Below are 15,132 nucleotides of genomic sequence, written 5' to 3'. Positions count from 1 at the left end.
AGGCAGCTAGGAGCATCATTACTGGTCTGGCAACACCCCTAACACTCACCCAGCACAGCAGACCATTAGTGTCCCAGCACTGCATGTTCTGTGGGCGGCCTGGTCTGGGGAGCACTGCTTTCCAAGACCATTTCCATTTTGTAAAATCAATGTCTCTCAATTATTCAGCAGTGGGGACTGATGCGTTTTCTGCTTCACCATTTTGTAAGGACACATCAAGACTGCCAATAAAGGCACAGTCTACAATTCCATTCCCATTTTTTCAATCCCATTCCTCTACCTGCCATGAGGGTTGGACTATGAAACAGTAATTAAGTGGACTGAATAACTATGGTTTCATAAGTGACATGTGTTTTTAAGATCAGTGGTTACTTCCGGCTCAGAGTGAGAAAATCCCAGCCAATCAACACATGCCTCAGTAGCATGAGAGGGGAGGAGCATGATGTTTTCCTCCCAGCATTCTTATCAGCATCATTAGTATAAGTATAGTATATATACTCTTTTGATCCCGTGAGGGAAATTTGGTCTCATCCGTGAATTAGTGAAACACACTCAGCACACAGTGAACACACAGTGAGGTGAAGCACACACTAATCCCGGCGCAGTGGGCTGCCTGCAACAAAGGCGACGCTCGGGGAGCAGTGAGGGGTTAGGTGCCTTGCTCAAGGGCACTTCAGCCGTGCCTACTGGTCGGGGTTCGAACCGGCAACCCTCCGGTTACAAGTCCGAAGCGCTAACCACTAGGCCACGGCTGCCCCAAATCCAGTTTATCCCCATTATCCAGTGCCTGTTTGGAAAAAAAAGGAGAACCCCATGGATCATTTGCCAACATTTCTGTTGATTGAGACTCATGAGAGTCATGAGATTAACATTGTGTGTGTAGAGTTGAGAAATCTCCATGGGGCTTCCATACACATTCTCAAGAACTTGGCCCCTGCATGTTGGTAAACATGATAAAACCTTCATGCCCCCTGAGGCATATGATGAAAGGGATAATCCAGTAATAATGAAGATTACAGTAACATTGCAAGAATTTCATTATTATTCCAATGGGAGTGTGTTCTACAGACCTAAGTACCCAAACAATGCACCTGTATCATCAAAGGTGCATGAGCAAACGTACATGGAAAATTACAAAACTATCTGGTTCTAAATCAAAACGACAGTAGAATCAAAACGACTCAATAATTTGAAATTATGGAATACTTGCAAATGTATGGAAATATTTTCTTCAAAAGTGAAATCTTAAATAGTGCATTCCTTATAAATAAATCATGCACTATTTTTAATTATTTCGTCCCCACGTATTATTAACAGGAATTTAGGCTAGCACAACAAAACAGCTTGGAAAGGTAGGCTATCCTCATGTTCCCCTTGATCATTATGTCCGAAGAATTTTCTCAAAATTATTATTCATTTTCTAACTTAAATTATGACGTTTAAAAACGATATTCACAGAGGCCTAAAGGATAATTATGATCGTATGCGCCTCCCAATAAATTCACAGACAGTTAATATTTTAAGATTTCAGATTTTAATTTTTAATCATTTTTAAGAAAATTGATATAATGTCAAAAAGTCGGAGAGCACGCATTATACTTCTATACTTCTAATAGGCCCGTGGCCTAATGTAAATACTATGTCTGAGATCGAGATGTCTAAACACTCTATTGCGCACCGACTCGCACCAAACAGCACTTGCGTAATGGAGAATTGTGCTGAGTAACGTTAAGTTTGAAGACTACATTTCCCATAATGTGTAACGCCCCTTGTTTTTTTCTTGCACGCCACCTTCTCCCTGCCTCCATGGTCTGAAGGAGGCTGAGTTTAGGGAAAGTATCGACGTTCCCGCTTGTCAATCATAAGGAACCGAGGGGAGCGAAACTGGTAGGAAGGCCGGCGAAACAAGTATTTTTTGAGCAACTCTAATGCAGCTTGTGCATCGATAATGGGAGTCAAGGTGGGAGAGAATTGCCATCCTGTTTCGGGAGGAAAGATTGATTCGACTTACAAATAAATCAGATAAAACCTTCTAAGTGCACGTCGAACTTGGCGAGTGTCAATCGCAGCTGAATGTAGCTGTGGTTTCTGTCTTGAAAACGAAAACGGGGGTTGTTCCTCCAGGGTAAGTGTTTACATACCAGTGTAAACACTTTTGTCGGCATATTTCAGGACAGTATAGCTGTTAGGTGTTCAACTTTTGGCACATTTTCCTACTCGACTAGGGGACTCGAGGGGAGTTTGTGCCCTCAAGTGTCGCTGTTGGGAACCACTCATACAGAGTGGACCGCCGTGTGAGAGAGAGGAGTGACGGTATTTATCGCTGTTGCTTTTGTTACATTTGAGCCAAACGTAACATTGTTACTCTTCCATCTATATAATATAACTCGCTCGTGGCTCTCATTCACAGGTTCGCGTCTGAAACTTGCACCACAAACCTCTCCACGGCGCAAAACGAGGGAGAAGATGAGTGGGGGAGATGTGGTGCATTCGGGGTGGTTGAGAAAGTCTCCACCAGAGAAAAAGTTGAGACGTTATGTAAGTAATGCTTTATTAAAATCGAATATATAACAATTACCGTAACCGCCGAGACTAACCACACATTTATGCAAATGCTATCTACTTTCGAATACCCGTCATCTGATATAGGCTGCGATTGGCAGTGTAGCCGACAGGCTAGCTGTGGTATCTGCTGACAACTACACAATTGTAGTTAGCAAAGCAGCGTTGTTTCAGGGACAAAGGTGGGAGCTAAAAATTGTGGACTTTGACAATATCTCCACTGAGTATTGCTCTTGAGTTTCATACAAATTCCTGGTATTGTTGTGTTCTATTCCTACGGTCCTAAAATTGCACGCCACGCATTCCACTGAGAGGGGGACACTAAAAAAGGCTTGTTTGTGTAGTCATGGTTAGTTTCATTCTACACGACACGCCTCCACATATTCATGTGAAAAAAGAAACTACCCAAGCAAACTATTTCCTATATCCAGCTTTGGTTTTTGAGAGTTTATCTACTTGTCGACTAGTTGTGTTTTTGGCTTATAGACTTTTACACTGGTTTTAGTTGGACTCCGCGGCGCCAAGGAATGCGGCCATGGCTAGCCCACCTTTTCCTTTGATGGAATGCGCCTAGTGTTTGCGTTTTGTCCTGCGCAGAGGGCTACAGCAACAGTTCTTCGAAACCTGTGTTTGTTGATGTAAAAGCTGCAAAAACGGGTCAGCTTATTTAACTTTAAATTAAACCTCAATGTGAGTCTGTTATTGACCTGAGGCCGCAGGGAAAGGGTTGTCTCTCTGAACACGAATGGTGCTACTGTAAATAAAGGCAACACACTTTAGGTGCTGTCAGGGGTTCAGTTTTATGTATTTTCCCACACCAGAGGTTCACTATTCTACCATGCCACTTCCAGAGGATTGTGGCTTTCAGTTGTTCTTTGTGACTGTCAGTAGTTTTTGCTATTCCTGGACTTGTATTTTCTGAGATGTGGTAGCCTAGGTGTCCCCATCGGTTGCCAATCTATTACTTCATCTGATTCCAGCACATCTATGGTACCTGGTCTTCTGTAACTATATTGCAGAGTTGACTACCTTGTTATAATGAAATTACCACCTGCTCAATAATTCATGTTGCAACCTAATACAATCTAAACCTGACCGGTTTTCATCATCCCCATTCTGTTTACATTATAACTTGTGCAGTCTCAGCAGGTTAACTAGAATATGCTTGAAATGTTGACAATTCTGCACTCTATATGAATATTCCATAAAATATATGACTGACAGAAAAATATAAACGTGAGCCTGATGAAGCAAACTGCGAAACACATTGTTCATGCCAAATAAAAATATACCCTCCAGTATGCAATGTATACTAGTTTTTGACTTTTCTGTCTTAGGATACGTCAAGCCCTGTCTACCGCCACATTAAAATCAATACAATGCAGTTTCGGCCAGAAATAGAAAACCGTATTTCTGATAACTGAGGTGTCATGGAGACACCCATTGTTGGCTGGAGGATATCGTGGATAACAAAACGCTCCTCTGGACCACTTGTATTAGCCAGAGGAAGCCTCAGTGAGGGGGCATGTTTTCACAAGTACTCAAGTTCTCTGTCTTTGGCATGCTCTCTCTCTTTTTTTCTCTCTCTCTCTCTCACACATACTTCTTTCTCTCTCCTTCTCTCTCTCTCTCTCTCTCTCTCTTTCTTTCTTTCTTTCTTTCTTTCTTTCTTTCTTTTATATACAAACACACACATACTCATACATGATTATTGAGGAAATGTCTTTCCCTCTTTCACTCCATCCCTCAATCTTTCTATTTCTCTGTCCTCTATTGTGATGCAGAAACAACTAGTGCCTGCCAAGAGAAGTGCTTGGTTCCTCATTTGAATTTGGTTGCGTTAGGAAAACAAGTTAAAAAAAGCCTTTTGGAGTTCATTGTTGTCTTTGTGGTTTAGGAACAGGAGGTTTCTGGGAAAGCTGGTGACTGAGTTAGCACATGCATCTGTGTCACACTCACACACACGCACGCACACTCGGTCACGTCAGCGATGCACACACACATGTGTATTCACGTCACATGAGGACTGAGACCAAAGTTCTTTCCGTTTCCCACTCACTGCTCAGCCCTCAGGTCTAATTGATATTAAGCTGTAAATCCAGTGTGCTGGTCTGACATGACAAGAGGTGGAACTTTGCTTCTGCGCTCACGAATAAGCAGGTACCTCAAACCTTCTCTTGATTGGACTTTCAAAGGAATTGCACATTATATCGGAAGTCGAGGCTTAGTTGATTGCTGGCCTGTTATGTAAATGTAAATCAGGTTTCTTGGGCGAAGTTTACTTGCGTATACAAGTAATTTGGTCTCTGCATTTATCCCATCCGTGAATTAGTGAACACACAGAGAATACACAGTGAGGTGAAGCACACACTAACCCAGAGCAGTGAGCTGCCTTGCTACAGCGGCGCTCGGGTGTAGCAGTGAGGGGTTAGGAGCCTTGCTCAATGGCACTTCAGTCGTTCCTACTGGTCAGGGATCGAACCGGCAACCCTTTGGTTCCAAGCCCAGTAGCCCACGACTGCTCCACTGATTGTCTTTCTCTATGCATTTTTTTTGTCCCAAATCTCTGATTTTGTCTGTCTGCTGTGGAGTGGTGTAGGAGTAGATGTGGAAGGGGATATGCATAGGTTGACATTCGCATGCACACACTCGCCTTGACTGTCCCATCCCTCCCATCCCGTAGCTTATGCACAAACACATACAAACACCTGTCCTCATCAGTAGCAGCAACAGCAGCAGAATAGTCACCTGTACACACACACACACACACACACACACTCCTTATTGTACTCCCTATGAGTGATGTGGTGTTCCTGAAGTTCAGATGGCCTCCTCTCCGTGTCCATCCATATGTGTGTGTTTGTGGCCATTTGAGCGAGTGAAGAATGTGCTTACACAACATTAGTGCTGCTTTATTCACACTGGTGCAGCATGCGGACCCAGCGGTGAGAGGAGCGGTAGGCAGGGCCAGTACAATAGACTTGCTTTGCCAAATCAAAGAGCACGGTCTGCCCATTCACAGTGACACTTCAGTTATGCCCATACCCTCACCCAAGCGGTTTCTCTGCTTTAATTGGTAGTGGCATTTGTGTCTTTGGGCACTTATTGCAAATTGTCAGAGCAAGATTGTCAAGGTTGTGTGTGTGTGTGTTGTGTGTGTGAAAAGCACCATAGCAGCAGCTATGGTGCTTTTCAGGTGCTTTTCACTTCCAGGGTTCACTCACTCATTCACTCACACACACAGCTTTTCGCTACAACATTTTAAGCCCCTCCTCCCTCTGTGCGCCCCAATCCATCTGTACCCAATAGCATGGTGGCCTAGGCCTCTCCCATAGTATAGAGTGGAGGCCCCAAACCTTCAGCTTCCCTGTTGGCTGAAAGTTTGATTGACAACACATGTGCCAGCAGAGGTACTGTCTGTGCATTAGCTTCACAGAGATTTGTTTATGAGAGCTCATGGTTGTACAGGGCAACATGTCTGCCTTGCATCAAATTTAAAAGCAATAACTTGTAAAACATTCAAATACACATGTGGAATGAATGAGCACAACCCTGTTAATATGTTAATATTATTAGTGATAATAATAGATTATTAAGTAGCAAAGTTGCCAACTCAGCATCACAAGGGATTGCTCACCTCCGCTTCCCCTTTTGAGCCCCCATTTTGGAAGGAGACTAACACCCACAAATGCACATCGGTGAGAGGAGTGTGTATCCGGTGGTCTGAGACGCGCGTTCCTCTTTCCTACATTGACTAGACACTCCGTGCCTTATTCATTGTCTGATTTTATGGCAGGCAGTGATTGTTTTTTTCTTTCTTGAAATGTTAATGTTTTGTAATGTATTGGATTTTCGGAGCACTCCTCAAACACAACTGAGAGACTCAAAAGCCTCTGTACAGTAATAGCTGGCAGTGTGGAGTTAATTATTTAGTGTAGTTGTGATTGCCTTAGTTGATTAGGTGTCCTATCTGCTGGAGGATGAAGGAGACATGGGCCCTGGCTCGTTTCAGTTCCTCATACTAGGAAGTGGAGGGTTGGGTTGGGCTGGGCTCCCTGGTTTTCCCAGGCAGAGCTGCTTCCAGCTCGGCCAAGGGGAGAGAGTGGAGCAGGAGGGGGTTGGCCCTGAACCACACGAACCCTTATGCTCCCAGCCTCTCTGTCTCCTGTCTTTCTTTCTGTCTCTCTTTTCTCTCAATCTCTCCATCTGTCCATCAGGGTTGTGCAAAATTCGAATTGCAATTATGCTTCCTGTTTGATACCTCAATTGAAATGCAAGTGAAATTCAAGAATTGAATTGGAATTTAAGAGCCAGTTTCAATTTAATTCTGGAATTTTGCACAACCCTGCTGTCCATACATCTATATGCCCATCGTTTTCTTTATTCTTGTCATTTCTCTCTTGATATTTCTTTCTTTCTCTCATTTCTTTCCTTTGAAGTTCTGTCTGTGCCTCTTTTTGTCTGTCGTCTTTAGTAGGGCAAGGGGCATGGTGACCGCACATCCCAGTCTGCTCATAATCAACACAGAAAACATCCGTCTCTCTCTCTCTCACTCTCTCACTCACCCCCTCACTCTCGGCTCTCTAAGTATGTCTCTTTCTCTCTGTCTCTCGCTCCCATGATGTTCTGTCTATCCTATATGCACAGATTTCACTAAGCCCTGATTTGTGTGTGTGTGTGTGTGTGTGTGCGTTTGTGTGTGTGTGTGTGTGTTTGAGTGTATCGAATGGGTTGCGTAAATGTGTTTCCTTTGTGCGTGTGTGTATAAAAGTCGAAGTGAACACCTAGTGAACCATTTGTGTATATGCACACAGTATGAAATTAATGAACTCTTCAAATGGGCCAACTCAATAGAACAGTGGTTAATTATGCACGGCTCTGCTCTGTTGTGTATGTATGATGTGTGCGTTATTTTATTAAAGGCGTGGTGTGTGGGCAGTGCTCCGTTCATTAAATCTGCTTAGCTAGTGGAACGGCCGTAGGCTTGATAGCGTGGTCCACCTCACCTCCCGTCCACCCTGGTTGTGGCCTTAGCCTCTGCACAAACAAACAAACAAGGGAAAAATAAGAAACAGACAACAATCCTGGAGAACAAGCAAGCTTTTGTGTCTTTATGATCGGCTTACTAAGCTGCCTGTGCTTTTGGCACTTATTAATGCACGCATTTCATTTTTCCACTTAAAATACTTTGTATCCCTTTTTCTCTCTCCCCTCCCCTCTTTCCCACTCTGATCCTTCTCTCCGACGAGGTTGTGCTGTCGGCAATGCTCTGCTATGGCCTGCAAATGGGTGGCCACGGCGCTGTAATCAATTATTAACAATCTATTACAAATAAGAGAAAAAAACTTGCAGTGATCATGAAAAATTCATGCTGGTCCCACTCTCCAGTGGTTGTCTTAAGCGCCCTTTGTCTGAGGTGAACCTGATAGGGTCCGTGTCGTGCCCTCGTGCATAGGCAGTCTGGAAAAGATACACAAATACGTTGGTGTGTGTGCGCTAGTGTATGTGAGTCACACAGAGTGAGTCATTGGTCTCTTCATCATGCTTCAGCATTTTATCTTTCACCCCCCCCCCCACCCCCCACAAACACACACACACACACACAAACATTAATATAGTGTGCTCCAGTAATGCAGAAAATGGTTCTAAACTCCCTCAACTCACTAACTTGGGCACCAGATTTTGTTGTCCAGCCCCAAAGGTGTATATGCATCCAGCACAGAACTGTACACATCCTGGGGTCGTCCATGTTTTAGTGCCTGCTACCATACAAGGGGTATCATTTTTTGGCAGGTGACCCTGTTTTTGATGTCGCAAAACGTTGACAACCCCAATCATTCACAACATGTTGTGAGAGCGCGCATCTCTGCTGTAACATTCAGTCGAGAGCGGTACTTTGATTTTCACACATGATTACATCAATCAAAGATCTCATGCGGGCTGTCTATGTTGATTTTTACTTAGCTAGATTGTAATGAAGGATCGATATTAGTATGATGATGTTTTTAATATATTTTTTTTATTTAATGTACTGGTCAATTTTAAGATGCCCATCATTTGACTTTCAGATGACCCCACATGGGGTCACGACTCCAAGGTTGGGAAACGATGGATTATATTGCTTGATTGCTGTGAAGTCTGTGGACTCAAAGTTTAACATTCCAGCTCAGTACAGCATGCAAACAATAGAATGTAGCTATGTTTTAAGATTATGGATCTCAGAAGTGTTTGAGTTTAATTGATGTGTTTGGCAAATGCTAATATAAACATGTTACAAGACCGTCACTCGGGGCAGTGGGCTTTGGAAAAATGTGAAAAATATTATTTAAAGGTGCTCTTAGTGATGCTGGGTAACGTCACTTCTGTTGACTTTTCAAACAAAACAGAGAGCTACTGTAGCTCGCTACTTCCTCCCCCTCCCTCCCGTGCTGCTCCCGTGCAATTGAAACTCTCCTAAACGAGCATCTCATCTGTGATTTGCTGGAACAGTTTGTTATGTTTTTATGGGCTAGGTTTGCCTAGGTTGTTTTTGATCTCCACAGAGATCTCATTTTTTTACAGTGTATTTAGGACACAGACAGCTAGCGGTTGGTTAGGTGATGTTTGCAGTAACTGACATAAAATGTTTTAGTTTAAAAAAACGCATGGCATCGCTTAGAGCACCTTTAAGATGCCACTTGAGCCCCGTTTTTGTGGACTAACTTTTCACTTCCACTTATGTGCTTGTTTACTCAGCACAGGATGTTGGTTGTGTTGAGTTGATGGCCTTGTTTTGGAAACTCAATCCCTGTCTGAAACAATAGCATAACCACAGTCCCAGCCTCCCAGGCCTTCCCAGCTTAGTGGTGGCGAGAGAGGCTTGGCGTGCTCCTGACATTTTTCAAGGCATCATGTGAATGCTCCTGGTCACCAGGGAGACGGTAGAGCGGAGACAAGCTCAGGTGGTTTTCAGTGACTGCTCACTCAGTGTCCATCTGTTGCTGTCCATTCCTTGCTCATCCTCTTCCCAATGCATGACTCTTCCCCTCACACTAAGCCTTTTATTGGCTTTTATCTCTCACCCTCCCTCCGTGGTCTTCCTGATGTGGTCATCCTACTCCAGCCCTCACTCTTTCTATCTCTCACTGGCCTTCTGTTCCTCTTGTTTTTTTTCTCGCTTCTCTATCCCTCTTTGTCTGACCCTGTCTCCGTGGCTCACTTCCTGTTTGTCCCTGCACCCCCTTTCAAATCCAGAGGGTGAAAAGTCCGGTATCAGAGAGTAAAAATCCTGCCATTTGTTCCAACCATTCACTAAACCAGCTGATTATATTTAGCACAACTCCTCAGCCAGTTAGATTGGCTAATCAGTGAAATCATTTATGTTAAGTGCACAGGTACAGCCAATACATGGCAGAACCTTTCCTTTCTGAAGCCGGCCTTTTACAACTCTGCCCAAATCCTGACCGTCTGTCTGTCTGCCTGTTTGTCTGTGGGCCTGTCTGGGCCCCACTGTCTCTGCATTGATGTTCCCACAAAGTGTCTGGAGAGTGATGTGAGTTGTCTCTCGCCTGATTTAGTTTTACTAGAGCTATGGTGTGTGTTCAGGATTCCAGTGGTGGGAATGAGGGCCTGTATTAGGGCAGGTTTCTCTTTCTGTCTCGGCATGCATGGATGCTGTTATGTCTGGGCACCCATCATGCTGTAATAGCTTCTCATTCAGACTCATTTTCTTCTCTCTCTCTCTCTCTCTCTCTTGGTCTCTGTCTTGTTTATTGCGGCTGTATAAATGTTGCCCTTGTTTGGCACTCAGTGCACATACACAGAATTGGATTCTGTCTTGATCCGTATGGAGAAACTTCATTGCACAGTGTAGTTCTCTCCCCTCACATTTTGAAAGGACACTTCTCTCCCCTCACTTTGAAAGGACATCTTTACCTTCAACTCTGGCACAAGGCCTGCAATCACTATACCATGTCTGCATGTGGCCTTTGGGTCGCTGTGGATTGCAGCATTGGACTGCTGTGGACATACTGTAGGACATAACAGAGAGGGTTAAAGCGGAGTAATCAAGGATCTTTGGACATAACCTCTCTTTCTCTCTCTGGCACACACATGCACATTGCACAAGCACATGTGTTTTCGCACAAGGGTACCAGCTCATGGTGTGTCCAGTCACTTCCCAGTTTTCCCTATTTGCAGGCCTCACTATGGTCACATGGGTCCGATGTCACCGTTTGGACGTCTGCTGGGGTTTTGGCAGAGATGACAACAGTTGTCTATTAATACCTCTGCCTCTGTGGGCCAGTCACCTCAGGACCCTCTCAACCACTCCTCTGGCCACTGTGCGTGCGTGCGTGCGTGCCTTTGTTTGGCCTTTGAGAGGTTCCACAGATTCTGAAAACCACTATAGGGATGAGCACAAGGCAAAGATTCTTCCATTCGTGATGACTTGATCTCACTGTGTGAGATGCATCTATATACTGTACATGTATGATGTGGTTTAAAGACATGTCCTGGTTATGCCCCCTACTGCTTCTTCGGGAAAATGCACCCACTTCATGTCTCTGCACCAGCTGTGTAAAACAAGTTGAAGGCATGACATTTTCCATGACGCAAGATGATCTATTTTCGTCAAGAACAGAGGACCACTGCTTGACGATGAGTATTTGTGTGTGTAAAGGTGCCGCTCTAGTCTGAACACAGAGAGGAGGCACGACTAGCTGTGATGAACCCCTCCATGTATGTATGTCTGACTCATCTAAAACTTCCCCGTAGCGTCCCCATAACACCCTCCCAATGGCCTGGGTGTGATTCTATATGGGGGTGATGCATTAGAGAGGTATTTGTGAGGCCTGCTGAGCTATGTGAGGAATGTGGAGTGCACAGAAGCGCCGTGTGGATTACCCACTTCAGCCACAACTCCGCCACAGACAGCAGCCGCGGCCTTGCATGGAGTGCACATCCACAGGCACCCAAAACCACCACCACACCAGGCAACCTCACAACCCCTCACAACCTATTCCTTGGTTTCTTCCCTCCTTCTTTCAAGTCCCTGTGTGTGTCTATGTGTGTCTGTGTGTGTGTGTGTGTGACACACAGCTGACGATAGTGGGCCGCAGGTCCTGGAGGAAGAGAGCTCTTCTGGGTCAAGGAAAAGGATCCTGACGTCTGTAAGGCTTCAGATGGCTAGTAAACAAAAAATAGGGAGAATCTTGTGTAGTTGGAAAAAATTAATCTTCACGGTGCTTCTGGATTCACTAGAAAAGCATGGTGTTGAAGGGGCCCACAGGCATTTGGCCTAAAGACGCTGCTCGGCTCCATGAGATGTCAATAAATAAATAAATACATGCAGGCAAGGTTGTTAGGTTTGGAGATATAAACTTTGATATCAGTGTTCATGTGGAGCCGCAAACATTAGGGGCTGCTGAGATTCCGTGTACTGTGGGAGAGGCAGGCGTGCACACACACACACACACACACACTCACACACACTCACTCTCTCTCTCTCGTTCCCAGCATGCTCTTGGCAGGCGGCAGCGGGAAGGAATGCAGGCCTGACTGAGGCCCCTCTCCACCCTTTCCCCCAACCCCCTCCATCCCTCCCTCATCCTTTGTTTCTCTCTCCCTCTGTCCCTCTCGTGATCTGTTTTCTCTCTCTCCCTCCCTCTCCATCTCTGCCTTTTCCTCTGTCCTTATCTCCCTCCATCTCTCCCTCTCCCTCCTCCCTCTCTCTCTCTCTCTCTGGTGGTGTGAGAGGCGTGGCTGTGCTCCATGGCGCCGGTCAGAGGCTCGGCTCAGCTCAGCTCGGCGGCCTCTTCCTGCTCTCCCCTCCGACTCCTCCGCTGCTGGTGCTGCTCCTGCTGCTGATGGCTACCAGATGGCTGGAGGGAAAGAGGGGCCGAGGCGGAGGACTCCCACCGACTCCCACAGAGCTCTCCCCGTCTCCCTCTCCCTCTCTCCCTCCCCCTCTCTCCCTCCCTCTCTCTCTCTCCCTCTCCCCGTCTCCCTCTCTCCCAGCCCCCTCCACCTCCTCCATTCCCCTCCCTCAGGACCTCACAGGCTGTGCCCTCGCTCCCCTCTTCCTCTCTTACATAACCTCTCTCTCCATCTCTGCCCCACTCTGTCATTCTCCCCGTCTTCTTCTCCCGTCCCTCTTCTCAGCGACAGCATGCCACTCTTTGGCCTTGCTGTTGTCTCGTCTGTCCATGCATGGCTCTTCATGCTCATTGTTTTCCTTTTCCCTCGTCCCAGTCGCTTCCTCTCTCCTCTTCATTGTAGCCTTTGTGCCCCCCCTCTCTCTGTTCTTCAGGCTCTCTCATGTCTGAATTTCTCTTTGCTCTTTGACTGTCTGCCCCCCCCCCCCCCCCCATCTCTAACAGCATGTGCTGTAGAAAGATCAAGGGGTTGTGAGACATGGGATACAGACATATGACTGCCAGCTCTTTATTTATAAGCCTAGGGAGTTTATTTATTAGTAATATGCATGTTTTTATCTCTAACCATTTCTTTAAATCAACAACTGACTTGCTTTTAGTGATCTTGGAAGAAGGAATGCAAACATGCAAGCAAAAACAAACAAACAAAGATGGTAAAACCCCATCATTTCTTGTGATTCCTTACTCTGCCAGGTCTTTAAGGATGTTGTTTTAATAAGTGGCCTTAACCATCTGTAGCCTCATTTACATGGACAGTTTTTTGTCATTCCAATTAAACTATTCCGAATGAAAACTCTGTCATATGTTTACATGGGGTACATTCTATTCCGATCAGGTGGTTATAAGTGCTATAGAATCTTTGATTGGAATAGGCATTGCTGCTTTGCTTTTGCTTTTGCTTGAAAACAAGCAACCCAATTAACCGTATACATGGCTGTTCAACCAGAATGAGAATGGAATACACCACCCCTTTCATTCCAATTAAAATTCTAATCGGAATGGCAGATTTATTCTAACCAAGGTGTTTATATGTGTGTTTTGAGATTGGTTTTGAGCCAGATTGGTTTTGGGTGCATGTCATAAATCTGATGGATGTGCCTAGTGGATGGGATTTGTGTGTATCTCTCCAACCAAGTGAAGTGAAGTGAACATTGAAAGCCCCTGCCTCTACCCCGTGTGTGTGTGTGTGTGCGTGCGTGCGTGCATGCGTGCGTGCTAGGGAGAAAGAGAGCGTGTGATGGGGAGCCTGTGAGAGTGTCGGGAGAAGCAGGCGGGATGTTGACGTACCTCACTGCAGCGTATTAACCACTGTCAACCCCCAGCGCCATGCCAAACATTAATACTCCACTGTCACTGATTTATGGCCATCTTAATTCACTGAGAGCAAAATAAACTCGCTCACCCCAGACGACACACATAAACATGCCCACATGGCGCACTCTCTCTCCACACACACACACACTCTATTTGTATACACACACTCCACACGCATACACAAACTCCACCCCATTTCCCGATGCGGGTTATGAGAGTTGTGGGGTCTGTGTGTGAAAATTTGTGCATGTGCTTGTCTATTTATGTTCCACGAGGTGTTTATATACGTTGTGCTTTGACTTGTGTCCGTCTGTTTTACTTGGTGCACCTGGTTTGTATGTATGTACGTATATCATGCCTGTTATTGTGTTGTGTGTGTGTGAGTGTGGTTGCATGTCTGTTTGCGTGTATATTTTTACGACCGACCAAAATGCCCGGCTAGCATATGTGCTCACTGTGGGCGCGTGTCACCTGTCGTGGTGCACACATGTAAACAACACTTGCTGGTGAAAGGCAGGCATGCGATCGCTCTGCCGTCGGCTCTCTCACCGCCCTGCCTACAGCAGTCCTGCACCACCCAGCCTATTTTTGAGACTTCTTAGTCCAATCTGTGTCCTCGTTTAGAGATCGAGGGTGGAGTGTGTCTCCTGCTGAAGTATAGCCCTCCCATTATGTATTACAATAGCTTCTCTAAGTGAGTTTTATGTTTCCGTTTTAGTCGTCTGCAAGGGATTTGCTCTTGGGTGTTGCTCTAGTGCTGTGTTTTGGGCGTCACTGCTCCCTGGTGCCATGACTCTGTGGTCACTCTGGAGAAACACGTTGTCCAGGTTGCGTTCTGGCTGTGACTCTCTGCCTATGTCATATTGGGGTCATTTAGGGTTTTGACTGCCCTACAAACCTTAGGTGTGTTTGTGTTGTTCCCGTGCTATTGTCCGCTCATGCTAGGCCTCAGTCCACACCAGGGCTGCCCAGGGGCCTGCTTTGAAACTAGATCACATCTGGGGGGGGTGGGGGACTCTGCTCTCTGCTCTCTGTTGCTCTCCTTTGCTCCACGCAGTGTTTTCCAGCCTGCTCTGCGTTCCTCTGAGGCCGGGCCCATGGCTGCTGCACTGCTACTCCTCTATAGGCTCAGACACACGCATGCGCTTACACACACATGCGCATACACACACACGCACGCGCGCACACACGCACATGCGCATACACACACACACGCGCATACACACACACACATGCGCATACACACACACGCACGCGTGCACACACGCACACACACACACACACACACGCACGCGCGCACACACGCACACACACACACACACACACGCACACGCGCATACAC

General features: G+C 45.9%; 1 protein-coding gene across 5 annotated transcripts in view; it reads left to right on the top strand.

The window, feature by feature from the left end:
* The first annotated feature begins 1,823 nt into the window (after window positions 1–1,823).
* gab1 (GRB2-associated binding protein 1) overlaps window positions 1,824–15,132 on the top strand; it is a 63,954-nt gene continuing 50,645 nt past the window's right edge. For 2 of the 5 annotated variants that reach the window (XM_076294976.1, XM_076294973.1), the window contains exons 1-2: window positions 1,826–2,313; window positions 2,411–2,538. In XM_076294976.1, coding sequence (XP_076151091.1) covers window positions 2,467–2,538 — 72 coding nt within the window. In that variant the 5' untranslated portion in view covers window positions 1,826–2,313; window positions 2,411–2,466. Of the gene's footprint in view, window positions 2,314–2,410; window positions 2,539–15,132 lie in introns of all 5 variants that reach the window. The other 3 variants (XM_076294978.1, XM_076294977.1, XM_076294974.1) reach the window with 2 other exon arrangements.

The sequence above is a fragment of the Alosa pseudoharengus genome, unplaced genomic scaffold, assembly GCF_046254945.1.
Source record: "Alosa pseudoharengus isolate Yale_2024_CS ecotype anadromous, Long Island Sound unplaced genomic scaffold, YU_APseudo_1.1 YU_APseudo_1.1_scf_2, whole genome shotgun sequence".
Taxonomy (NCBI): domain Eukaryota; kingdom Metazoa; phylum Chordata; class Actinopteri; order Clupeiformes; family Clupeidae; genus Alosa; species Alosa pseudoharengus.
The sequence above is the reverse complement of the archived record's forward strand: the minus strand, read 5'-3'. Positions and strand labels throughout refer to the sequence as shown.